We start from the raw sequence: 26903 nt of genomic DNA on the forward strand, positions 1-26903 counted from the left end.
CTAAGAGGACCGGCACAGCATTGTTAGGCTATTGTGCCCCATGGATAAAAGCAGGAGGTTAATTCTAAACATTCAGATCTTGTGTAGATTTTATTTTTAAAAGAAGGTATATTCTGTCTCTCTTTCACACACACGTCATTTATTTTTTCTCAGTTTTTCTAATTCCCCTTTGCACCAAGAAATGACCAAGGCAATGTGGCTAAAGAGCCAATGTGGATCAAGTATGTAGCACATGGAACAACCAACAGCTGCTAACCAATCAACAGCCACTAGCCGTTATCCCTTTGTTCTACCTGCTGAGAATTGCAAGTGGAGAGGGCGTTCAGCACTGTTGTGCTCAGGCCTTCCTACAGGCTTCCCATAGGCATCTGGCTGACCGTTGTGAGAACCAAATGATGGACTAGATGGGCTTTTAGTCTGATCCAGCATGGCTTTCCTTATGCTAAAAAGAAGCTCTGCCACTGAGCTAATGTTAAGTCCTTGTGTTAACTCTGGGCCACTTACAACAACCCTGTAGTAAGGATTACAACTAAGGGAACAATCCAAATGATCTATGGACGCTTCTCTGAAAACTTTTCTGCACAACAATGGTGGGGTCTTAGAAAATGGAGGTTCCTATTCTCACAAGGTTAAAGGGAATTATTCCTATAGACCTTAAATCATCCCTAAGAATGGGATGACTTCCAGACTGTCATTATTATGCAGGAGGAATTCAAGACATACTATAAATTTAGGTTTGGATTCAAGTTCTCTGTCATCCTAGCACAACAAAGAGAGTCATGCGCCTTCTAGGGTTCTGTTATGGCAGAAGTCAGTCACCTGATGGTTTATTTGTAGTACCTTTGGTGTAAAGTGAGATCCATTAACAGGATGATCCTATACATGTCTACTCAGGGTTGAAGTCAATGGGGCTCACTCCCAGGAAACCAGTTACAGGATTTAAGACAGAATCTTACTTTGTTTCATGGGCTCACTTCGTAGCCATTAATGGTGTGCAGCTGGTATGGGGAAGCGGTGGACCTCCAAATGTTGTTGGACTCCCATCATACCTGAGCATTGGCCGTGCTGGCTGAGGCTGATGGGGGATTGGAGTCCAATAGTGTTTGGAGGGTCACAGGCTCCCCACTTGTGGCATCAAAGAACTCACCCCTAGCTAGAGCCCACGGATAACTTTTTCAAGTTACAATACGAAAAAATGTCTAAATCTAAGGGCTGATTCATATGGAAACAAGTGGGGAACAGATGTGTGCTCCTCATCCCACGGGCAAAACTGATCTAGATGCAAGGTGGAATAATCAGAGAGCTGTATGGCCAGTAAGAATGCATTTTGAGTTCAGAAAGTGCAACCCCCCCCTCCAAACACACACATATCCAAATCAGCTCTAAAGAAGGCTGGGCGGATGCTTTCTTTTCCAGCATGGACAACTCACTCTGGCTCAAGCTAATACCGGTAACCCCAGAACACAGCATGAAAAAGGCATGTCAGGGATTTGCAGCAGCTGATCTGGAATCATCTGAGAAGGCAACAAATGCTTATCAAACAAGCTTGATTGAAACACAACAGCTGTGAATGCACCATTGTTGCCTTGAGGTGGCTGAAGAGGGGAGGGGCAGGGTGGTTAGATTAAATGGATTGGTACCTTCCAACCCATAGGCTATATGATATTATCTTTTTTCTGCTTTTGATTGTCCACACCCTGAAAAAATTAACTCTAGCCCTTTGTCAATGTGACTGATGACAGGCATGTGTTTTTCCCTATACCCAAAGCATCAGTAACCCATAGGTTGGGTATATGACCTCATCAAGGTCAAGTACTTAATAAGGTTGACAGGTGTTTCAGGGGTGGGTATTCCTAGAAATTACGTGTTCTTATTAGCAGTAAAGTGTATGTATGAGATTTCAGTGGGATACATGATATTCTCATGTTTAGCTGACTTTGAAGACTAGGAAGACATACCCTTGGTTTTTCTCTTTCCTATCTAATGCACAGTTTCAGGTGACCTTCTCCTAAGCATTTGGATGTTCCCCATACCCATTTTTGGGGGCAGTGTCCAGTGGCCAAGTGGAATAATTCAATGGACTTCCATTTAGTGGCCACAACACACCCACCAGGTCTTAAAATCAAGAGTCCAGAAGAAGCTGGACCACAGACTTCATTCAGTGTGGCAGTTCTTTAAAAGTAGTTGCCCTAGACTCACCATCCATGCTTCTAAAGACAAAGTTGTCCAGCTCTGCTTGCCTTTAAATTCTCCTTGTATAGTGAAGAGATACTGCTTGGGATGGTCTCTCCTCCTTAGATCATATCACTTCCTCACAGTCATGCTTGCTGGATGATTCTAAACCCCCAGGAAGATCTGTCCTCTAAAAATGACTCACAATATAGTTGCATGAACCTTCTTCTTACTGCAACACCGGGGAATGGACTCTCTAATGAGTAGCTAGGGAACACCAAGGCACATAGGTGAGGTGTGTGTGTGTGTGTGTGTTTGCAAAGTTCTGGTAATTTTTTTTAAAAAAATAAACATCTGCAGATGGAGCTCAAAGTACAAAGCAGCAGATGTGTATTGTAGAGAGCCCGTCTTTTATGCCCAGTCATTAGCACTATGCAGTGTTTTTCTTTTTTCTTCCAAATCCTTTATTATTTTATTCGCATAATATACATTCCTTACAACAAACAACTCCAAAATAAACAGACAACTCCAAAATAAAATCATATGTAACAAAACCATAAGTCTCATGTTTTCATTTACACTGATCTCCTCTCCGATACCTTTACTTGATATTTCTTGCTGCTTGCTGCTTTTCTTATAGAATCTTTATAAAATTTAAATCTCTTAAATCTTATACCAATCTTTAACAATTTCAATTAATCCCTTCACCTCCCTCCCCCACAGCCCAGTTCTTCCCTCCACCTGTGTGCAATCTTCTTTACCTACTATTATTTTTGTTATTGTTGCGTTATTCACCTTATTTGTTTTTCCATTCTTAATATATTATCCTATCTCCTTGTGCCTTTTAAACTTTTGCATATTAATTATTAATTAATAATTAATTAAATAATAATTAATAATAATTAAACTTTTGCATATTAATTATTAAGCTCCAGCACTGACTTTTTCCATTTATTCCTACTCTATTAACTTTTTTATTTGAGTAGTCTCTAATTGATGCTGTTAATTTTGCTATGTCCGCGAATTCATGAAATTCAAGAAATTTGGTTCTCTATTCTAATAATTCTGGTATTTTATCAGTGTTTTCTGTTGCTCTGCAGAAAGCTCCAAGCCTTTGACTCAAAAAGATGAGTGCATAGGAACCCGCCATTTACAGCCAGATGATTGGTCCATCCACCCCAGCATTGTCTACTTTGACCAGCAGTAGCCCTTGAGGATTTCAGGCAGATCTCTCTCTCAGCCTGCTTTGGAAGAGCTTTGGAAGTGGGATATGCCAGGAATTGAATCTGGGATCCTTGTGCATGCACTGACCTTTGGTCACTCAAATAAATTGTTCACTGTACATTTGATAACTAGCAGCTGAATGTGTGAACTGACTCTCCATCAAAAAGCAGCACACTAGGCAGATTTCCGGGTGTCATATCTACAGTGGCTGATTCACCCTTGCATGTCCCCATTTGATGCTAAAGTGAATGAATGTGGATTTGTGAACTGACCCAAAGCATACTCCCAACCTCTTTTTAGCCTTTGATGGGGCTTCTCGTGGAAGCAAGTGAAGCCATATTTTACAATGGCAGGCAAAAACAAGCCATTCAGAGTCACTAACCAGTTTGATCTGGATGGACAATGCTTTCCAACCACAAGCGTGACAACAAAAATAAAGACCCTGAGCAGGGGCACAACCCAGTTAAAAGGGCCGTGGAGAAAGTTATGGGGTAAAGACTTCACTCTGGCAACCATTAATTCACCTTATTGCCATGAGTTTAAAGAACATCACATTTCACCTCCATTACAGGAGCTAAGAAGAGAATGGAAATAGACATGGGGTCCCTGTGGTTGACTCAGGACTAAAGTGATCCCTGCATTGGGATTAGAAATAAAAATTCCAGCTTCCCCTTATAAAATATGGTGGCTACAAATGACCTTTTATCCTAGGTATGACACATGTACCCCACTCTCACCAAGTGAGAAGCCAGTCCCTACAGCATCCAGACTGGAGATGGGAAGGCCTGGGGGGAAACAGGAAAAATGGGGGGGACCTGTCCCCCCCCCAATTTTTCCAGTTTTTTTCCAGGCCTTCCCATCTCTAATCCAGACACAATGTGAGAAAAATACTACCAGCAGTTGCACAATGTTTGCCAGATACTACAGAGAACCAGCTCATGACTTCAGTCATCCATAGCCACCTTGCAAGCTAAGTTCCATGATCAGCAGAAACAAGTGCTGCTTCTGGTTGAATTTACCACTTCAGGTGGCAGAGGATAGTATTGTATGGCTGAATATAAAGAAAATTCCAAAGAGTAGAAAATGGGCATGCCTGCAAGAAGACTATGATAGAACCCTTCTCCCTGATAAGGTGTGTGTATGTATGTGTTTGTGGTGGTGAGGCTATGCATGGGAGAACATTCAAATGTGTAGTTTCTACATGCTGAAGTGCAAAGGCAACAGCAGCTGCTTCTCTTGAATGTGTATTTCAAATTCTCAGCTCTAATATTTTTCACTCAGTCATGCTCACCATCACTGCTAGTATTCTGTCCTAATGGTTGGACTGTTCTGCTTGAAGCTTTTATCATGTCCATGTGGAACACCTAGCAAATGTTGGCTAAGGGTTACTGTAATGTAAATATATCAGAAAATGACAGTTGCGTAGAAAAGAAATGTCCTGAACTTATGAAAGATCTCCCCTAACCTGGCTTTAGTTTTTTATGTCTGTCACTGGAAGAATAATGGACCCCAACAACAAAAGACCTCTGCAGTCAAATGCTCAGCACAAATTGTGTGTTGATAATATATTGCTTGTAATTATTTTTAGATGACTCTTTTGGGATGTCGCCATGTTTCTTTACAAAGACCTTGAAATGTAGTTTTAATATAAACTAAAATGCATTTAACAAATACCTGTCTTTTTACAAAATTCTCAGTGCAAATTCACAGCAATGCACAAACAACTTGAGTATGCCGAGGTTCATGACAATACAATAAGGGCAGTTCTCTGTGTGTTCTTCAGACACGTGTTCTTTACTCGGCTGAGGACCTTTCCCAAGGCTTTTTTCACATCTTTGTTCCTGAGGGTATAGATGATGGGATTCAGCACTGGGGTGATGACAGTATAGAACACAGATACCACTTTTTCCAGTTCAGAAGTCTGACCGGAATGTGGACAGAGGTACATGAAGATGACAGTGCTGTAGAAGATGGTGACCACCGTGAGATGGCTGGCACATGTGGAAAAGGTCTTGTGCCTTCCAGAAGCAGATGGGAGATCCAAGATGGTAGAAACAATCAGGGCATAAGAAGTCAAAGTCAGGAGAAAGGACACAAGCACAATCACTGCAGAGACAAGAAAGACCATTGTGTCAGCCATGAAGGTGTCTCCAGTCGATAAGTTAATTAAGGGGCTCGTGTCACAGAAGAAGTGGTTGATCTGGTTGCTGCCATTGAAGGGGAGCTGGGAGATGAAGGCTATGGGCAAGAAGGGGGTCAGGAAGCCTCCCAGCCAGCAACTGCAGGCTAGGCAAGCACAGACACAGCTGTTCATGAGCACAGGATACTGCAGTGGCTGGCATATGGCTAAATACCTGTCATAGGCCATAATAGCCAAGAGGAAAAATTCTGTGGTACCAAGCGAGAAGAAGAAATACATCTGGGTGATGCAAGCCTGCAAGGAGATGGCTTGGGGGCCTTTGAGAAAGTCCCCCAGCAGCCGGGGAACTGTGACTGAGGTGTAGCACATCTCTAGGAATGAGAAATTGCTCAGGAAGAAGTACATGGGGACATGTAGAGCCACATCCATATTTGAGAGGAGAATGATCAAGGCATTGCCAAGGAGAATGAAGAGGTAGACTACCAAGAAACTGAAGAACAACAGGATCTGGAACTCCTGGAATCCAGAGAAGCCCAGTAGGATGAATTCAGGGGCCGAGGTGTTGTTCAGCATAGTCTTGGTGTTGCATGTACAGCCAGCATCAAAAACAGGAGGAGGGGGAGAGAAACAGACAAAGATGTGTTGGTGATAAAGAGTTACCAAATGGAAAATCCCAACATTTGCTGTTCTAATGACCAGATCAAGGACACCTGAGTCCACTTTCATTATCTTTGGTTTGAACAAAGCCATAATTCTGTCTCATGATGATACAAGTAAGTTTCAAGTTTCATTCATAGACATTTGCATATAATGAAGTCAACCCGATTTGGCTTTTTGGTCATTTAAGATGTGTAACGGACATTGTATATTTTTTCCAAAATCACAATTCACCATATGATTGACATTTTTCCAAGGATGGGTTAAGCCTGGTTGTAGTGACTCACAAAGTGGACAAGTGTTGAATCATTCACAAAACCTATTCAACAGCATTTTGAAACCACCAGGATATAGTTATGTGAATCACCTTCTGAGATTGGTTCAACAATTCAAAATCTTACTTTGGTGGAACCCAAGTTCCACCAATAGGCACGACTCAATCAAGCCTCTATCTCCAACCTCTTAGTTGGAGTATTGGATTTGGATTTTGGATTTGATATCCCGCTTTATCACTACCCGAAGGAGTCTCAAAGCAGCTAACATTCTCCTTTCCCTTCCTCTCCCACAACAAACACTCTGTGAGGTGAGTGGGGCTGAGAGACTTCAAAGAACTGTGACTAGCCCAAGGTCACCCAGCAGCTGCATGTGGAGGAGCGGAGACGCGAACCCGGTTCCCCAGATTACTAGTCTATCGCTCTTAACCACTACACCACACTGGCTCTCTGGTATTAGCATGGTAGCAGTGGAAGTTGCCTTATATTGAGTCAGACCATCTTCCCATCAAGCTCAGTTTTGTCTACACTGACTGGAAGTGGTTCTTCAGAGTTTCAGGAAGGATTATCTTGCAGCCCTACTTGGAGATACTGGGGAAAGAAACTCCTATTGCTCCTTGTTGAACAGAAATTATTCCTTCCCTAGTCTTGACATTTGATTTCAAGTTGAAAGACTTCACAGAGAGAACTTAACCTCCTGCCCCTCGTGTCTTGAAGAATCAAAGCATAAACAAAATATAAAAAGGTACCAAATTCTTTTCCGTGTATATAACATAAACTACATTGATAAAAGTATGAGACAAAACAAAACAATATTAATCAGAAAACTAAAAAGAAGATGGGACACCAGTTAAAATTCCATTGCAACTGCTCAATTATTTATTCATTTGTTTGTTTTTCCAATTTTATGTTTTCAGCTGTCTTTGGAAGGAGAGAGAAAATCCAACACCTGAGGAGAGTTTATGCTTTTGCTCCTAGGGACCCTTAATTATATTTTTCTTTAGCCTAAGAAAGACAGAAAAATATGAGGCTAAAGAAATTTAAATGTGGCATTAGTCAACAGAATTGTGTAAAAGACCCTGGGTGGAGTGTAAGAAAAATCTGGGACAGCACATACTTTTAAAACAATATATACTCTATAAAGAAAACCAGGAGGGATAACTCTGATAAGCAACAAATAGCGTAGTTGCCTTTTGTTCATGCCACACTATGGGCAACATTTAATGGGAATTAGTTCTTGTACAATCCATAAAAACTACAAATTAAGTTAATTAAGATTCACTTAATATTCAGATAGTTAAAAGTTGGAGTCGTCACTCATTTTCTTGGAGACTTTATTTGGGAGAGGACCATAGCTTGGTGACAGAGCACATGCTGTGCATGTAGAAGTCTAGGGCTCAATTTCTGACATCTGGGAACAACTCCTGCCTGAAACCCACTGCCAGTCAGCAAAAACAATATTGAGCTACATGAACTCATAATTTGATTCATTATAAAGGCAACTTCCTGTTTTGCTCAGCAAAGCACACTGCCACAACCCAAAGCAGAATCAAGCCCATTAAATAATATTTGTAGATGCGCTTAACTCTGTAAGATTGTGAACAGAAAAACAAATATTCCAGTGTCACACTCAGTGGGGATCTAAACACAATATGTAATTTTGTTAAAGGAATGCAAATGAGAAGGGGGATCAAATCATCTTAAAGATGGAACCCTGTACATCAATTTAGAAGTCAATCCAACTCCATCTTCTGTATTAATCCATGCTTGATTCAATGGCTAACCTTTCCAGAACAAATGCAAGCAGATTCTTCTATGTTATACAGTGCACACTTACACCATATTTTGTTCTGATCTTCTGAATCAAAGAAAGAACATAAGCCTGGAATGCCAAATGAAAGTGAAATTCAAATGATACAAACAAAAGTTGATAACAGCATTCTGCTGCTGAAGCACATTACACATGTGTTCCTAATACACATGCTTATTCCTATAGCATTTGTTTTCAGAAATTGTCTTTGGTTTTGTCAATTACCAGGAGTGGTATTGGGAGCTAACCAATTTCTGCAGGTAGATACAGGCTTGGGTAGCCATGGGAAAGGACAGAAAAAATGTTAACTTCCCTGCCTTTCAGGCAAACCGTTTTTGGGTGTCATGGAAGCAGCGTAAATTATTAGGCTTTTAATTTTTTGTCATTGTATTTTCACTCCCAGGAAAACCAGTCTTGGGTGCTATGTACACTTGACTTTACATGGGGGAAGTGTTTGCATGTTTCTGCCTCCCACAGCAAAATGCCTTGAACAGGCTCTGATAAGAATGCAAGAAAACTAAGCTTGTGTGATGATCTCATAGCAAACTGGGATCAGAGAAGAGAGAATACCTACCTTAAATCACAGGGCCAATCTTGCAGTCACTGAGATGTAGCCTCTGTAGATATAAAGCACAAAACCCCTTTCTCTACTTACCAGCGGAGCTGACTTCAGGTCAAGGAATCAGTCAAAATGGTTTTTCTCCCGTTTTACTGCAGTGTTTGCATACAGAGAAGTATTCTGCTTACAGCCTCCATGAACCCGATCCTTAAGTAGAATCAGGATCTAGCTTGACACAAACTGGCCCACTCAGCTTTTCTTTTCTAACTGCTCAGAGCATCAGTCACACGCCACAAATTACAACCACCAAGACCTGACTATGCATAGCTATGCCTTTGGCCATCTCAGCAGGCAAACTGAACAGGGGAGCTGCTGGCTTTATATAAGCTCAGCTGGGGGGCCAAGAGATTCACACTTTGCTCCTTATGGGTGAAAGATTCACAGCCCAATTATCCCTTGATGAGCTACTTGGAAAACAGATCAGGCGTTCAAGTATACAAAATTCTGGCGTAGAGAGACCTCACTTTATAAGGGCACCTGAGGCCTTTGAATCCTCTTGAGAGAGTGACATTTCCATAGAGACTGATCCAGATGATTGGCTGCTGCACCTACACAACTCTGGTATTCAACAGACAAACTGCAGCCCAGTGGGATCCCACTGTGGAAAGCGGTTCTCCTGCAGCAGCAGATGTCTGTATGGGTGGAAAGGGGCATGCAGGGAAGCCAGAAACTGGTTATCTTCCAACTCCTCACTAGGCCCACTGTCAATGCATTCATATGTATAATAAATGCAGACTACACCAGCAAGATGAGCAATAGCTAGTTTAACTTCTTGGTTCCTGTTACAGTTTTTAGCATACCTTTGCCTTTTGGCCACTAGGTGGCAACCACATAAATATTACAAGATGATCTGCAAACCTTCTCAGTCCTCCATAATCAGCCTGGGGTGACCCTAATGAAGAGGCTGGTCTTGCCTGTCTTAAGGACAAACCATCAGGGGCGAGGCCTTCTGTTATAGGCCTTGTGTGCAAGCTCCCCTGAAGGCTGCAAACATGCAGGGAAATTCCTGTGGGGAGAATTAAATAGGTCTTAGAATTGTAGAAATGTAGAGTTGGAAAGAACCATGAAGGTCATCTTGTTCCACCCCCTGCAATGCAGGGAGCTTTTGCCCAAGTTGGGCTCAAACTTAAGACCCCGAGATTAAGAGAGTCGTGCTCTACGGACTAAGCTATATGAATCCTTGTGCCCACATGTGTGGGTGAGCAACAAAAGAAACCAGCTGGGTTCATGAATTCAAAATGTGGGGCAACGTGCACTCTCCTACAGAGAGCGCGCCCCAGTAGCAGAGTTAAGCTGTAGTATAATGTTAGGAATATAGGTTGTTGCACCATTTTTATTCTGTTCAGCTGCACACAGCAGCTGGCCACGTTCTACTCCTCCTGCAATCAGCAGACTACACACTGCTGAGTAAGTTTAAAATGCCTTACTTACAGATTCAAGGTCTTAATCATGCATTGTACCAAGCAGCAGCAAGGCTAATACAGGCATATAACACTCTTAGGTAGAAAGTACAGAATAGTGTTCCAGGCATGTGCTGCAAGTTTGGGAGCAAGCTTACATATGTCCATATTGTTGCATGATAGACTGACTTTACTTCCTCCCTCTCCAGAAGAGAGGGGTGTGTGACCTAGCCGAGTCTATTTAGCAATATAACTCTGTGGTCCTTTACCCCTTCATGCACTAACTAGCCCTATGCTTACTAGTTGTATTTTTTTGCAATTTCCTACCCATCCTGAATGCTGCATACCATGGCTGCCCTTCCGCAGGATGGACAAATAGAGGTTGTTCCAGTCTCTTTCCACTCCACAACCCACCCACCCTACTCTATGCAGGTGCTGGCACGCATTGGAGGGCCCTTAGTGAAGTTATCTTCTTCCTATGCTCCTTTCCTCTTTCTACACAGCGATCATCACAGTGATAAACTCCAGGACCTTCTTTACTGAAGAAACAAAAGCTTAACAAGTCCCCTGAGTAATAATCTGGGTTCTGAGTAATAATCATCCAAGTAATCATCTGGAGATATGCCCCCATCCCATTTTCAATTCTGAGATGTGGAAAGGGGGTAAATTGTCCTGTTCTCTCTCTTTCAGTGAATTGAAATAAATTAGACACAACCTCTGTAGTTTTATGCATGAGATTTTCTGATATAACAATACCACCACACTGTGGCCCGATTACCTTGGTGGTCTTAGTTCTGATCATGCTTTGGGTAGCTTGAAAGTCATGGAAATGGAACAACAGAGTGAAGGAGGAATATGGCTCACTGATTTACACAAGCTCACTGATTTACACTGATTTACATAAATTTCCAAAAAGAAAATGTTCCTGATGTGAAAGGATATTGATATGAGAAAGTGGATAGCTCAAAGTTGGTTCTTCTTTTTTTTTAAGGGGAAAAAGGAAGGCAGGGATCTACCTAAGTAATTCTGCAATAAATATTTATATTTTCACAGACTTTTGAAAACAGTAACAAAGACCATAAAGCACTTTCTGAACTGCTTTGTGTATTATTCCTTACAGGCGCTATCCAATATAGAGGTTTATACTTTTAATATTTGCTTTTTATGTCGTTACACACATTAATCATCCATCCATGCATGCATGCAGCAGTAATACAGGCGGGGAATCATGTAACAAAAAACAATATGCATAGGAGTATTGCGCCAGAGGGTATATGATAAAAAGGGCCACAAGTTCATGATAAAACACAGGACACAGGACAACAGTCAGATATTAAAATAATAGGTGCCTTGGTGATAAGTCCAGCCAAAATGTTCTGTAGGAATCCAGAGGTTTAATGAAACCTCCCCGACTAATCACATAATGCAAAAAAAGGAGCCAAATTGTTGCAAAATTGTCACTCTTTGCTTCTCCTCTAAGAGCACAATGGCTTTGTGTTAATTTTCCAGCTAGCGCCATGAACCGTCCTGAAATCTACTGAGGAAGAGCGGTATAATTTTTTTTAAAAAAATAAAAGAACCACATCTCCCCCCACCAACACCTTACAATCAACTTGGTGAACAATTCCCAGTCCTGTGGCAGCTGGTAGAAAATGAATTATATCTTTGCATGACAGCCCAGATGTAGACTTTGAGCCCTGGGTCCAAAAAAACCCACCTATCTGGTTTAGAATAGCAGTAATGTCTTGAAAGATTCTTTGCCAGAATACTTGTATCCTGGAACATGGCCATCACATATGAAACTCTGTGCCCAAATGGTCACATTCACACCAACACAATAGATTCAAAGTGGTGTTTTATACTTGTTTTATTTGCTTTTTGGTAAGTCAATTTGAGTTTCAATTTTGTAAAAAAACAGTTAGGGCCAGCCCACCCATTAGGCAAGTTGAGGTGACCCCCTGAGGCAACAGGATCCACCTGGGCAGCAGATCCCAGTGTTGATATTTCTTCCCCACTTGTTCCTGATGTAGATCCTCCTTCACTCCTCCTTCCCTGGCAGGGAGGGGGACCACCATTTGGGGGCCTGCCTCAGGTGCCAAAATATTTTGGGCCAGCCCTGTAACTAATAAATATAATAAATAATGGGTGCTTCGTGTCACATCAATATGTACACACATGTATCACTGCAGCAGTGGTTTTTCTTTTCCAGGGCACTGCTTCACACAAAAATGTAATCATAATTAATACACTTTTGATGGTACTATTCCTGTAGAATCCGCAGTGAAAGTTCTCTATGCTCCTGGGGCATTCCATCTGGATTTTCACATATTTGGTGGATCCAGGTACCTAAAAGGTCAGGACCTTTTAGATCTGCAGTGGAACTATTACTTCATTGAGAAAGAGGACATCCACCCAAGTATCATTTTTAGAGCGGATTACTGAATCCTAGGAGGTAATTTTTAATGAAGCATTTATCCAAATTTGATCCCACTTACGTTCTTCAATCTGACATTTGAAGTCACCCTCCCAGGATATCCTAAGACCTTAGGAGGAGCCCATTGCCTGGCTTGTAAATACAGTGGTACCTCGGGTTATAGACTCTTCAGCTTACAGATTCCGCTAACTCTGAAGTAGTACCTCGGGTTAAGAACTTTGCTTCAGGATGAGAACAGAAATCGTGCTCCAGCAGCAGCAGGAGGCCCCATTAGCTAAAGTGGTACCTCAGGTTAAGAACAGTTTCAGGTTAAGAACGGACCTCCAGAATGAATTAAATTATTAATCCGAGGTACCACTGTATTGGATATCAAGCCTTTAGAATTCAGATATTTGAGCAGTTAAGGATCCGAAAGTTTAGAGAACACAAACAATCCCCCTGACAAGCTAAAGATTTAGCAAATGTTGTAAACTGAATTAACAGAATACATTTATGTGCTATGTTTCCAATTATTTAGGAGGTATATTGTGAAGTGGGCAAACAAACCAGCCCTCTCATGTTAAAAGTTCTCATCTCCACTACAGAAACGGCAAGCTAGCTTAGTTTCTTAATTGCCTTTTCGTGCCATCATAGGTTTGTTGCTTTTGATCTCAAACCTCTGCCTCCCCCCCCCCCCATGCTTGCAAGAGATGGCAAATGTTGGCAAAACTCATGTTTTCATCTTTTGAAGAACTAAACAAAACTCCAGTTCATTGTTTTTATTTGCACGAGGCTTCTCTTTCTCAGTGTTTTTCATGTTCATATTATCCACCAAAGTTGCAGCATCTGTTGTGTGTGGGGGGGGGGGAGAATGGTGGCAAGGGAGGAAACTCTGGTTTTCAGAAGCTTGGACCTTCCATTGCATTTCATGGCAAGTGGGCAGTCAGTGGGCTTTCTCTAGTGATCCTGCAATACTGCTGCCCCTTCAGTTTCTATTATTAGGGGCAGCAAGAATGTCAATAGCCAGTCAATGGAAATATTATTCATCTCCTTTGGTTGTTTGGCTTGGTAGTCTGAGGTATAGCTCGGAGTATCTCACATATTTAAAAAAGTTAAGTAGGGGAGGATCTAAATCAGATCATTTTTATGCTATTTGAGCTAAATTTCTGACATACATGAATACAACTAGAAACAGAACATAGACCATTAATGGTCCAATTAAGTTTGTGGAAAAGATATATTTTAGAATACTGAGATAAAGTGATTTCTTGATGTTGTTGCTTGTGATGATAAAATATGCATGAATTAATATAAGGTATTATTTTCCATTTTCTTCCCTTCCCTGTAATCCATCCTAGTATTTCTCCTTCCTCCGCCCTTTGAATCAGTATGTTTGATGTTACAGTACTTGTATTTTGTCTTTAATTTAAAAATTAATAGTTTATTTTTTTAAAAAAAACAAACCTCCTAACTCTTGGCTCAGAGGGAAGAAGAACAAGGCACTTTCAAAACAAGAAATCGTCCTACTGACAAGTTTACTGGGTAGGTTTAAAAGTTTAGTTTGTTGCAATGTAGATGGAGGTGGACGATTGCCACCATGCTGTGGATGGTCTGTGTAAAATCTTCACTGGGAAGACATTTCAGGGTCTCTGGTTCACTTTATAGCTACAATTCACCTGAAGAAGCCTGTCTGACTCTTGCCAAGTGAATCCAGTCTGATTTGGTGAATATTCAGGGATATTTATCTGCAGCACATATGAAGACAACAAATGACAGGCTCAACAATATTTGGAGAAGGCAATTCCATTTTAACAAATACACACTTTAAAACTTTATTTATATAAAAATCATTTCACTTTAAAAGCATTACAGAGTGAGCACAGGACTCAAGGAACAGCAGGATGTTCCCCTCCCCCAGGGGTGCAAAGGAAAAGCAAAACAAAAGAAGTCAGTGAATTATTAGTCCCTCTTACAGCATTGAATTGGTCAGTGGGGAAGGGGCTTTTTTTGGTTTATCTGGAAATAAAAAAGGAAATAGTGTTTTACATTAGAAAAAGTCAAGTGACTCCTCCCTCAGAAGGCTGATTTGCATGTTTGATCCCTCCCACTCCCCCCAAAAAGGAAAGAAAAACTGGGATAGGAGCATATCAGAGGCACCGAAAAATCTTCCACTTTAGGCCTTCCCCCACCCCCTCTTGTGCAATGTGGATTGTTAGTGTGGAGAGAATCCCAGGAGTTGAGGGCAACAGAGTTCCTTCCAGTTACTAGGCAGAGGCAGAGCTTGGGAGGCTGGGACGGAGGAGGGAGGGAAAGACTGCAGTCATCTTCCGTAGAAAAAAAGAAAGGTGGGAGTCACCAATATGGTGCCCAGAGCTAGTCACTATTGTCCCCTTTACTGCTGCTTTGCAGATTAGGACAAAGATTGTAAGCAGACCCTCTAAGTTCCTCTTGCTCCCCCAAACAGGTGAGCTATTAAGGTGCACAGCATAACCCTCGCCTAACCATGCTTTCACACCTCTCCCCAACCCATGAGCCCTTTAGGTGGTTGACAGATTCATTCCTGATCTCTCTCACTCAACTAGGATGCACCACGGCAATTACAACTAGGATTCTGGTTCTAGTTCAAGGAGGGGGGGAGAGGGAGGGAGAGGGGGGGAGAGAGGGGGGGAAGCAGGAGCGCAACTCTGTGCCAAAATATCCATCTCCCCAGCCCAAGCCCTTTTGCCTTTCTCACACAAAACTACCAAGGGCACAAAGCTTTTTCACAGTGGTGAAGAAAGGCACGTGTACATAGTGACAGATTTAAGAGTTTTCATTCCCCTGCCTGCATGGGAGGATTTGGGCAATATTTACAGACAAGTCTTCCCTCCCTCACAAACTTTCCACATCACCCAGCTTCCCAACTTCAACAGCCTTCTGCACTTTTTGCAGCCCAACCCAGGCACCCACTGCTTAAGCCAAAACTACCCACCGACAATCCCAAAACCAGACACAGCCAATGTGGTTCCTCTGCTCTCGACAGTCAACATCACTGCTTCCAGGTAGGGAGACTTCTGTCCCTTTCACCAACTTTCACCTAACGTACTCTGGTCCGATTCCACCTTTCCCTCAACCCCCCTGTACCCCGAACTGCTCTTCTCCCACAAATAAATAGCTTCCTAGGCGCTGATTTAATCCCTCTCAGATTAAAACTACCAAGAAGCAAGAAAACGGGAGGAAACAGATGCAAACCCACACATTCTTCCTCAGCCTATGAGGATACAGAGGGCTGTCATCTCAAAGAGATATTCTTTAAGGCCATCTTGCATCCAGATGGCCCAGATGGCAGTCACCCACAAGCTGTCCCTCCTTTGTCATCCCCTCCCCCTTCCCTCCCTCCCAAACCACCACCACTACCACCACCACCAGGAATGTTCCAGTACTTCCAGCATCCTTTGTTGCAAGAAGAAAAAAAAGAATCACACACAAAAATATATTCTATAGGCTAAGAGAAGGAGGAGACTGGTCCTCTGAGTTCTTCTCCATGGAGAGAGAAGACACTGCATTTAAGAAAACAAAAAAAAAACCTAGTTCCAGTATGGTAGGTTTTCAGCTGAGATCCATCTGCACTACGGGGCTTCCATCATCTGCTGCAGATGAGAAGCTTGTAGTTTTATAGTGTTCTGCCTTAGTCGCTTGAGTGAGATCCATTGAGAGTATTTGGTCTTCAGGAATTGCTGCACTTTTGAAAAATACAGACAAAAAGTAGTGTCCAGGGAATTGGATGGGCGCAGCCGTCTACAGGGAGGTGTGAGGCCCTGTGGGCTCAGGCGGGGCCAGTCATTTGGCGCTGGGTGGCTGGACTTGTGTGCCCAAGAGATTTTTAAAAAAGAGAGAGAGTCAGTCCATTTCACCACAAAGTGTTATACAAAGTATGTTATAAACCCAAAACAGAGAAGGCAGATGGTGGCAGCTCTAGATCTTCTGCTGTGGAGAGAGACAAGAAAGCCCAGGTTAACACAGCCACAAGTCCAATGGCAACAAGGGGAAGATTTATACAGAGCAAGCGGGCATGGAATCAAGCAATCCAAACTCCAAGTGTCCTCAGTGAGGCGGGTCTCTGAAAAGTGGATTGTTAAGCAACGTCCCAGATTTTGCCCCTGCGAATGCTTGATTTATTGATTTGAGGAACAGGCCAGATTTTCCTCTCCCCTGCTTTTGGATACAGAAGCAGAAGAGCACCAAAGCCACGGGACATACCATAGGAGGATAAAGCAACGCGTCACTCTCCGCAAAGGATTCCTGCCCTTCCTCCTGCTGTAGACACACACATTGTTAGTAAGGACGGGTTGTTATGTAGGAAGGGGAGAAAAGGGAGCAAGAAGTCTAACTGAGAAGTCACTGGGGAAAATGAAAGAGGCTGAGTTGAAGGTGTGAATAGTCAACAAAGACATGGGTTAGGTGTTTAGTTAACAAAACTGCAGCCCCCCAAAACACACTGGTATGGGGGTGGGGTGGGGGGGGAGAAATGGTTTGTACCAACACTATTCCCAATTCAGTTCTAGAAATCCTTGGCTTTCTAAGCTTTGAGGGTTTTGTTTGTTTTTAAACCTATCGAGGGATATATAAACTACAAAAATAAGCTTGGACAGCAAGCTTCTCTTGTTCTCTCCCCATCTTTTTTGCTACCCGTGCCCAGAAACACCTATGCCCCAGAGGTCTCCCTCAATGGGCATATCCCAGTCTTTACCATCAGTGGGGCTCCCTTCATAGATTCCATTTCTTCTCCAGGTCGTTCCAATGTCCTATTATGGTCCCGCTCGTTCAGTGTAGAGTAATTGTCTGAAATGAAGAGGAAGGCTTGATATGAGGAAACGTCTCATGGGCCCAAGGTAAGCAAGGACACACTCTTCCCTTCCTCTGCGTCCGGAGTCAACTTACATCTCCCCAGCCAGCCAGGGAACAAGCATCATCTTCTCCTTCCTTGCTGATTTACAGATGAGAAGACGTGTGCACACAGAGCACTGACCATCATTCCCTCCGCATTCTTCTCTCCACTCGGTATTCTCCCTACTAGCTAGCTCAATGGAACTGGGGGGGAAAGAGGACTCACCACAATGCTGCCTAGCCCTGGGACACCCTAGAGTGCAATAAGCCCGCTAATTTAAGGGAGAGAGACATACGCCAGCCTTAGTTTCTGGAAAAGCTGTGTCAACCTGAAGATAACAAGAATGTATTAGCTGTAAGCATCTAGAGGGGAAAGATGAATCCTGTTTCATTTTGGAAAGGCTAGAAGGGATCTATCATTGGCTGAATGCCTACATAAAAGCAAGGCTATCCCCCTAATGCAGCTACCTACTGTGTTTTATTAGCAGGATACAAGCACACTGAAGCCAGAGAAACTATACTCAACTTACCTTACCAGTAACAGCACTAGTTGTGCTTTATTCTTAGGAAAGCTAGCCTTCCAGCTACTAAGTGGCAGGAGGATTAGCTACCTCTGTGGGGTTGATGGACAGCACTGGCAAGAACCTAGCACAGCATCTGCACAGCTGGACTGGCTATGTATTGGTGTGCTCACATGTACAGGACTGAGTTAGATGACAAAGCACCTGTGGCCCACTAGGTTTTGGAGACAGGTTTAGAACACTGCACAGCTATACACAGAAGGGTGCTGGAGTTTATCCAGCAGTAATCAATGAATGAATGAATCAGTCAATCAATCAATCAATCAATCAATCAATCAATCTACCTCTCTCTCTCTCTCTCTCTCTCTCTCTCACACACACACACACACACACACACCATACCTGGTCCCATGTTGCCCATTTGGATCTCCTCTCGAGAAGATTTCTTGTCTGCACAGAATATAAAAATCAGAGGAGTTAGCAACAAAGTCCTTGCTCCTTGTTTTGACTAATGTGGGACTTGTCTAATCTATAGCGGCATTAAGAGTAAGCCATTCAATTAAGGTCACAGCAGAAGTTCCCCACCAGCAGAAAGCCTACTGGCAATTTTGGTCATTCCCTTTCACTAGGCTAGAAATACTGATTAGGAGCAAATAATAATATTCTTAAAATCCTTCTACAGATTGAAACTTTCGACAGTTTTGGCTGATGACATTTTGTGTTGCTGCAACACTGAGCCACCCTTTCAAAACAAATGCATTCACTCTTTTTTTATCTTGCTCTTTGACTAATGGGCTCTTGCTGCAGCTCAGCGATAATGAAGAGCGTCTTAAACAAAATAAATATCATGTTAAAAGTTACAACTAATCTTGCACTTACCTCCTTTTTGGTTCTTATCAATGAGGGGCAAGGTGCTGTCATCAAAGGAGTTGCCACCCTGGCTTCGAGTACTGTTACTCCGGTTCACCTGAAAAGAAGGAACCAGCCGGTATATTTAAGCTGCCGTTACTACTGATGTTCCTGGCTACCTAAGTATTTCCTCAGCACTTCAAAGCATAGGCTGCCAGCCATGGGGGCTCTAGGTGCACCCCAGCACAACACAAACACGCCCATTAAAGAGGACAGGGCTGCAGAAACAAGCTTTCGCAGGTGTTAAATGCAGCCTGCCCTGAGAACCTAGGCCTTCAACTGAAAGGCCGGATTCACCCTTTGCTCTTTCAACACAGTGTGGCTTAGAGGTGAGAACACTGGACGAGGGAGGAATCCATTTTGAACTGATTTGTACATAATTTTGGCAGTTCTGACCTCATCAAGAGCTTTGATCTTACACTGGACCACCCTTGTGCATCAAGCGCCTGAACCCAGTCCAATTAATTATATGCAAAATTATACAAAAGAAACAACATTGCACTATGTCAAGTGTTCGATTGGGGGAAGCATTTCTGCTTGCCAGTCGAAATGACACCCCCTCTCCTCCCCCGCATGCTGTTCTGGGGGCTCCCCTGACCTCTCCAGTGTCAATTAGGAGGGTGTGTGGGGACCCTCCATTGCAAAAGACTTTCTGCTGATGGGGGGCTCATTTGTTGAAACCCACCGTCACACATATGAAAGTCAAAACACATGTTGTGCTATATTTCTGCGGCATAATTTTATATGTTAATATAACTGTATTTGTATAGTTATATGCAATGCTGTATTTTTTCTGTTTAGGTGCTGGTTACTTTAGGAATCCTAGAGTGTATGTCTGTACCCATATTAAGACTGTGCATAACATGCTAGAAGTGTTGGGGTTTTTTTGTGGAACTGGAGAGAACTCTCTTCTTGGCGAGTGAGGTGGGGATTAGAAAAAAATCCATGTGGATAAGCTCAACATTGGGGTTTTCAGAAAATTCCACCCCTGGCTTAACTCCCAAATACCTGGAAGTCAGACTTCTTCCATCCTTCCTTCTCCAGTGGCTTCCGCAATTCCTTATACCCCCAGATTGTCTGCAGTACAAGAGCAGCTGCTCTGATTTCTCTCTCTGAGCGGTTCCTAGGAGGAGAGAACAGAAGATTATTACAAAAGAACAAACAGCCCAGCCCATAAGCTTCCTAAAAGAAGGGTGGGGGGTTTGTAGAAATCTGTGCAAGCACCCTCTACTTAACCCCCTTGGGAGCTGTACCCACCCGGATTTATTGATCAGCACCAGTTTCTCAATGCCTTGCGTCTCCCGCAGTTTCTTGGCTGCTTCCAAGTTATCCAGAATGACCTCATTTATGGTATTTAACACAGAGACCACAGTATCTTCAGAGAGGTTCTTAGCCGGCGTTTGCTGTCCCCCTGGCAAATTCTTCACTAAACTGGGGATTGCATGCTTGCCTAGGAAAAGGATAAGATCAGAGTTGGTTAGGGGGAAAGGAACAATATAAACAGAAGTGATCAGAAGACAGAAGCAGAATTGCCCAACAGACTCTTTTAGACCTCGAAGGCTCTTCTACCATGAAACTGATATAAGGCACAAGCTGAATATAGCGGAGAGGGAGGATTCTGTTCTCAGCTGATCAAGGGAATGCAACTGTCAGAACTTCATTCATTCACCCAGCAGAGCAAGTTGCCAGCCAAGCCTTATTTAGCTAGATGACAGGAAAAGCCATAACAAAATGCTAGTGCTCTTGTTGGGACTACAACTCCCATCAACCCTTACTTTGGAGCCATGTTGTTTGGGGTAGACGGAAACTGAAATTTATATAGATAGATATATACTGGAGAAGCCTAAAAACCCTCAACACACTTGAACATTGCATCACTTTATGCCAGTTTCCCTAAATCTGGTGCCCTCTAGAGGCTGTTGGATGGACTCCAACTCCCATCACCCCTATACTTGGGCCATGCTGACTGGGGCTGATGGAGGGCAAAGGCTTTTCTCGCCAACCTCCACCTTCCAATATTCTACTATGATGCTTGATCAATAATGATCACAAACCCACAAGCAATTATCCTGCCACCTATGGGCACAGGGACCCTGACCACCAGTGTGTTCCCTGGCACTGAGCATCTTTCAAGAAGCAGTTTGAGTTGTGTTTGGTTTGGCCAATTCTTGGCATAACTCAGCTAGCATGTGTTTCGGAAAGGACTGGGCCCCCCCCCCTCCCGAAGTGTTACCTACACCCAACTGCTGAGACAGGACAAGAAATCCACCCAAGTCCCTTCCCTTCCTGCTCTCACCTATCAGCTCTTTGTTACGGGAATCCACTGCCAGGTTGCGCAGGGCTCCAGACGCAGCTTTCACCACACGCTCACTGTCGTAAGTCAGCAGGTCCGCAATGGCAGAGAGGCCTTTCTCCTGGCGCAACGCAGAGCGGATGTACCGACCGTACTGCAAAGAGAGAAAGCACAAGACACTTGGCTTTAGTGAAAGAGCTACATGAGAAGCTATTAGATCTACCCAAGAAGTGGGCTCCATACCCAGGAATATTTTTTCCCCCTGAACAAAATGCCCCTGGCCTTACCTCTGCATTCCCACAACATTAGTACAGTGAGAGCTCAGTTTCCTTAGGAATTCCCATAGCAAAAGTCCACTGGCAATCCAATGCGGAGACCAGCTGTTTGTTTTTATAGTTAACACCCAGCTTGCCAAATGCCTTCTTAACCACAATGTTGACTTCACTATTCCACTCCGGAAATTCCCCATCAGGCTGAGACTACAGCCTAGACATGAAAAGCTATCGAAGGGATCCGTGAATGGACGGTCCTTGCAGCCATGAAAGGAGCACAGAGAACATTGCCAGGGACTTCCATGGCTGCTGCCTTCTAAACTGGACCTGCTTGTCCAGTTCAACATGCGCTGGGATGCTAGGAGGGACCGGATGGGACTCCTACTCACTTATGCACAATGAGGCCTCTCTGCTTTGCCCGCAGCCTTAACTACAAACCTTTGCCCAAGATAGGTCTTTTTTAATTAAAGAAGAAGGCAGATCCCAGTTTGCAGTCCCTGCCTCTCTCGGGTGGCCCACTCACCGTCCAACGCCCAGCACACAAATTCTGGATGGCTCCTGCTGAAGCTTCTAAGATAGCTTGAGTTTTGCTCTCCTTCAACAGGGAAATATATATGCGGACAATTTCTGGCTGGAAGAGGAGCTCATAACCTAGCAAAACGGGAGAGAAGGAAGTTTCATGTCAAGCCTGCCAAGCTCTCTTTTAGGTAGTGCCCCCCACCAGGAACAAAGGAAGCTGCCTTATCATGCACTTGGGTTGATTTAGTTCAGCGCTCTGAACACTGATCATGACTGCAGGACCTTCTGCAGGAGGAGATGGTTACCACTGAGCTATAACTCTTCCCCAAAGAGCTCCTCACAAGATGGGTGGTGGCTGGGGGTGGGGATAGCAGTGCCCCCTTGGTAAAAAAAACAAAACCCTTCCCATGGCAGACCTGCCTGGTGCCAACACTGCCTAGCACTGAAATGATGGCAAATATGTATTGTTTTCCCCTAGACACTCTGATGGATCAATGCTATGCAGTCACCTTTCAGGTAAGGCAACTGCAGGCACAGAGCAGTTATTTTCTCAGCACACCTGCATGCCACACCTTTGCTGAGAAGTTCAAGAATCTCCCACCTTCACCCAAACCCTGTGCAAATCTCATGTCCTTTGCCTGCATTAAAGGCTGATCATGTGGGAGCTCACACAACAAGATACCATACAGGAGAAGTAGTTAAAACAAATTTACACTGCCCCCTCATCCAAAAGTGAGAAAGGGGTACCTTTAAGAAGCTGCCTTAAACCAGATCAGAACTTTTGTCCATCTAGCTCTGTGTTGTCTATTGTGACTAGCTGTGGCTACTCAGTGTCTCAAGCAGAGAGGCTTCCCTACTATGGGAAATCAGACAAGCCATTGCCCTTGCCCAGAAAAAGGGTAAGAAACATTACCTTTTGCAGGGGTTTGTCTTTTGGGGAAGTCTACGATATCGGTAGAAGGATCCTCTGCCGGTTTTTTACCTTGTAGGGAGGGAAACCCAAACAAACAATATCAGGAAAAGGAACTGAAGAGAGGGAGAATTTCCAAAAGCTCTTCATCACCAACACACTGACCCCCGTACTGTTGGCAATAACTGGCAGTGGATCTCCAGTCACAGAGTCTTTGTGCAGTACTGCCACCAGAGATCCTTCTACTGAAGGGTGGGGAACCTGCGGTCCTCCCTAGGTTGCTGGCCTCCAGTTCTCATGATCCCTGAGCACTGGGCATGCTGGCTGGGACTGATGGGAGCTGGAGTCCAGCAGCAACCGGAGGGTCATTGGCCTGATCCAGCAGGCTCTACTTCTGCTCTTTCCACCCCCATCCCACCCTAGCTTTAACTGGAGATGCCAGGAATGAATTAACGGATGCAATCTATTCTAAACAATCTACTAACATTTGACTGAACTAAGTACATTGCATATGCGAGGAATGCTTCCTGTGGGGTGGGAGTATAGGGGAATTGTTTGTTATATGTATTTTTAGAAACTGAAAGAAGAATTTTTCAAAATCAGGATTTCTACCACTGAACTATGGTCCCACTCTACTCAGTTCAAAACGGCCAAGGCTAGAGAAGCACATAGACTAGCAGCCCTGCACAGCTGTCAAGCAAAACAGGCCTGACTTCTTGCTGTTCCGCACTAACCACGCCACACCGGCATTGAGATTGGGGCTGGTGCTCTCCTGCCTCAGGCAGCTGTTGCACCACACGCCCTGCTCTGGCACTTTCACCACCCGCACCCAGGAAACATGCAGCATGCAAGTCAATGCAATGTCTTTGGTTAGGATCCAAGAGGGAGGTTTCCTTGGGAGGCAATGCAAACTGAGCATAATAATGCACAGCTGGCGTTCTCCCAATCTGCACCATCTACTCTGTTCAAGAGCCGTGTTTTTTTCAAGTCAACTATTGCAGGGTGGGGGAGGAGTGAATGTCGCAAAGACCAGGAGTGGCACAAGTAAGCAGGAAAGGGAAACAAGCACAGCAGGAAACAGAGAATTAAAGAAAGGGCTCCTCTCGCTGCAGAAGTCAGGCACAACAACAAGGAGGTTACTTAGCTGTTTTTTCCATGGGCATTATTATCTCTCCCCACCCTCTGACATCTCATGATTTCATGTCTCAAAGAGAAAAGGTCAGTTCACACAGAGAGATTACACTCAGCTGAGAATTACAGCCAAGAGGCAGCTTTCTGACAGGCACCCATGTACAATACATGCATCTCCAAACATGCTTTGCCACATTCACATTTTGCGCTTGCATCTGAAAAGGTGTGGCGCAGGGGAGACCAGCCTGTGAGCCTCTAGAAGTTGCTGGACCCCTGGTTCCCACCATTCTTGACTACTGGGCTATTCCGGTTGGGCCTGACAGGACCCGGTAAACCAGAAATAGCTGGATGCCTACAAGATTCCCCATCACAGGCAGCTTTGATGCTAGTCCTCTCTGCACCCGGTGCTCCTTGCCTTGAAGGGAGTTCTTAGGTGCGACCCCAGCAGAATGCAAGACTATGAACTCAGCATTGTCTACCAAGCAAGGGCAACGTATTGTTCAAGTACAGAACAGTACTGTGTGCTTGTGCTACTGGTCAGGTGTGGCCACAGCGACGAGGAGGGCAGAGGAAAGCTTTGGAAGAAGCTTGCGAAGTCACATGTTTTATAGAAACAAGCATGTCCCACCCCCGGCCGCCCCCTGGGAAAAAAGCTCAACTCACCTCTCGAGAACCACTCGTCTTTGGGCGGAGGAGGAGGAGAGGGGAGAAGGGAGGCAAGAGAGTAGAGATGCCAGCAGGATTCACAGGCCATTTGGAAGGAAAGCAAAAGAGAAGGGGAAACAGGCCACAAATTAGTCGAAAACCCCCATCCATCACCTTGATTGACACACCAAAAAGACCAGTCATCAGGCCTTGAGAGACAAAAGAGCAGGAGAGCCAGGAAAAGTTACTGCAGCTACAGAACGCTTCAGTGGAAAAGCAGCAGCTTGTCCTTACGAGGCCAAGGACAACTTAAGCAGCACTCAGAAACATCTCTCCCTGCCGTCCTCCAGCCCGACCCCGTCTATGCAAGGCTGGGCAGGGAACAAGGCAATCCTACCTTTGCCCTTTTTGGCACCAAAGCAGCTGGCTGCATGGGGACCGGTGTTGTTGGCCGCATTGAGGGGCACTTCCTGGTAACGCTCTGCGTGGGGGATCTCACGGTGCACCTGGTAGGACAGGTTCCTCAGGAGGCAAACGCAGTTCTCCACAAGCTGGCAAAAGACAGACAATTCCTCAAGATGGGCATCAAAGTCACAGAAATGCAAGAGTTTGGGAGTTGCGTGCACAAGAATAAGCAAGTACAAGAATTTGGGGGTGGGGGCATCTGACAGCAGCAACACATTCAGGCTGTGAGCAGGAGCCAATATGCCCTCACCTCACTGATGGGCACTGATAGCAAGCCCTATCAAGATTAGATGCACCAAGGTGTTGCCCATTGGGAACTGCCTAGTGCAACTGAGGGGGGCCACCATCTGTGAGCCCGAAATTGTCCATTTGCAGGTGTTGTCTGAATCCAAGCTGTGCCTGCAAACAGGCTTCAAAGGGGCTTCCTGTAATCGCCAGCCAGCTGCTTACAACAATCCACTGGAGCTTTGTCAAAGTCGGCTTGCTGGGTGATGGTGCGGGATTAATGATCTGGCCCACCAGCTGATCCAGCTCCCCATCCTGATGTAAAGGGCATCAGCTGGGGGGAGGTGGGGAGAGACAAGCTGCCTTAGTGCATCTGTGAAACAACCCAGAGACCCAAGTGGAATACCACTTTGTGAAGTGGAAGTTCCCTACAAAAGGGCAGGCGGGGCAAACATTATGCCCAACATTACAAGGATGGATCTGCGGTGGGGAAGAGAAAATGGATACATCTACGTGCTTTATTGGGAATCTCCTCTTTACAAAATGGGAGAAATGTTCCTGGTATGGGTGAAAATTAAAGACTCTCCGACTCAGGCACCTAGATGCCGCTCTCAGAAAAGGGGGAAATCAGAAGACAGGCAAACACAGCACATTGCATTTGGTGCAGAAGGATCTCTCCCTACCGCCAAGAAGGGCAAGTGGCAACTAGAATAGGGCTACCTCCTCCCACACTCCCATTACCTTGCTGTCTAAATCTTTCTGGCCAATCTCTGCTTGGACAATGTGGATGAGGGCATCCACTAGCCCATCACACTCCCGCAACTTTCGGCGGGCTTCACTCCTCTCCGAGCTGACATTTCTACAAAGAGAGAAAAAGAAACGTTAGAAAGATGGAGACACTATCAGGTAGTGACTGTTAAAGCCTGTCTGCTTTCCTGTGCTTAAATTTAGGTCACATTTTCACTCTCAAGTCTGTGCTGGGTTTGTGGGTGGAGATTTCAAGCCCCTGGCTTGAAATCTGGGAACCTTCAGACATCATGGCAGAAGCCTTTTCCAGCCTTTTCCTCATACAACCTGCTACACCGTCCTAGTCAGGCTAACTGTAAACCTCATGGGCTATCTATTTCAGCTCCAACACTGCCTGTCACCCAATTTTCTGCTGCTGCAAAACACACACACACACACACACACACACCAGCCAGGAAGACCAGCAACTTCATCTTGTTCCTTCTGTGTGGCCCATCTCTTAGCCCAGCCAGAATTAGGGGACAGACACCAGAGTACATTGCTCCAATGACCTGCAGTCAGGAATTCAACATTAAGGCAAAGCAGGAGTTCTATGGTCTTCTCAAGTTATAGCATCTCCAGTTTATTAGAAGGCACCAATCTCAGCTCCAAGAGTCCAGTCTAAATGGTTCATCTCACTTCTACCAGAGCCTC

At 44.3% G+C, this 26903-nt stretch overlaps 2 protein-coding genes across 12 annotated transcripts in view; both read right to left on the minus strand.

Moving 5' to 3' along the window:
- Positions 1-5075: 5075 nt before the first annotated feature.
- LOC309526060 (olfactory receptor 11L1-like) lies at positions 5076-8989 on the minus strand. 2 transcript variants are annotated; one of them, XM_082212001.1, is made up of 2 exons: positions 8931-8989; positions 5076-6112 (listed from the first exon to the last, which is right to left on the minus strand). In XM_082212001.1, exon 2 carries the CDS (start codon positions 6107-6109, stop codon positions 5138-5140), a length of 972 nt encoding a protein of 323 aa, XP_082068127.1. In that variant the 5' UTR covers positions 6110-6112; positions 8931-8989; the 3' UTR covers positions 5076-5137. The 2 variants fall into 2 exon arrangements, with proteins under 2 accessions (XP_082068127.1, XP_082068126.1); XM_082212000.1 differs by lacking the exon at positions 8931-8989 and having other exon boundaries at positions 5076-6346.
- A 5519-nt stretch (positions 8990-14508) lies between these two features.
- The window catches only part of CTNND1 (catenin delta 1), a 56841-nt gene continuing 44446 nt past the window's right edge, over positions 14509-26903 (minus strand). For 6 of the 10 annotated variants that reach the window (XM_082211299.1, XM_082211296.1, XM_082211304.1 and 3 more), the window contains 13 exons: positions 26205-26322; positions 25171-25324; positions 24792-24809; positions 23001-23069; positions 22092-22219; positions 21300-21450; positions 20261-20453; positions 20012-20126; positions 18974-19061; positions 18497-18544; positions 17437-17528; positions 16947-17003; positions 14509-16673 (listed from right to left, as the gene is read on the minus strand). In XM_082211299.1, the coding sequence (XP_082067425.1) occupies positions 16662-16673; positions 16947-17003; positions 17437-17528; positions 18497-18544; positions 18974-19061; positions 20012-20126; positions 20261-20453; positions 21300-21450; positions 22092-22219; positions 23001-23069; positions 24792-24809; positions 25171-25324; positions 26205-26322 (1243 nt within the window). In that variant the 3' untranslated portion in view covers positions 14509-16661. The remainder of the gene's footprint in view (positions 16674-16946; positions 17004-17436; positions 17529-18496; positions 18545-18973; positions 19062-20011; positions 20127-20260; positions 20454-21299; positions 21451-22091; positions 22220-23000; positions 23070-24791; positions 24810-25170; positions 25325-26204; positions 26323-26903) is intronic. The other 4 variants (XM_082211300.1, XM_082211303.1, XM_082211301.1 and 1 more) reach the window with 4 other exon arrangements.

Source organism: Podarcis vaucheri (assembly GCF_965113315.1).
Source record: "Podarcis vaucheri genome assembly, chromosome: 1".
NCBI lineage: Eukaryota > Metazoa > Chordata > Lepidosauria > Squamata > Lacertidae > Podarcis > Podarcis vaucheri.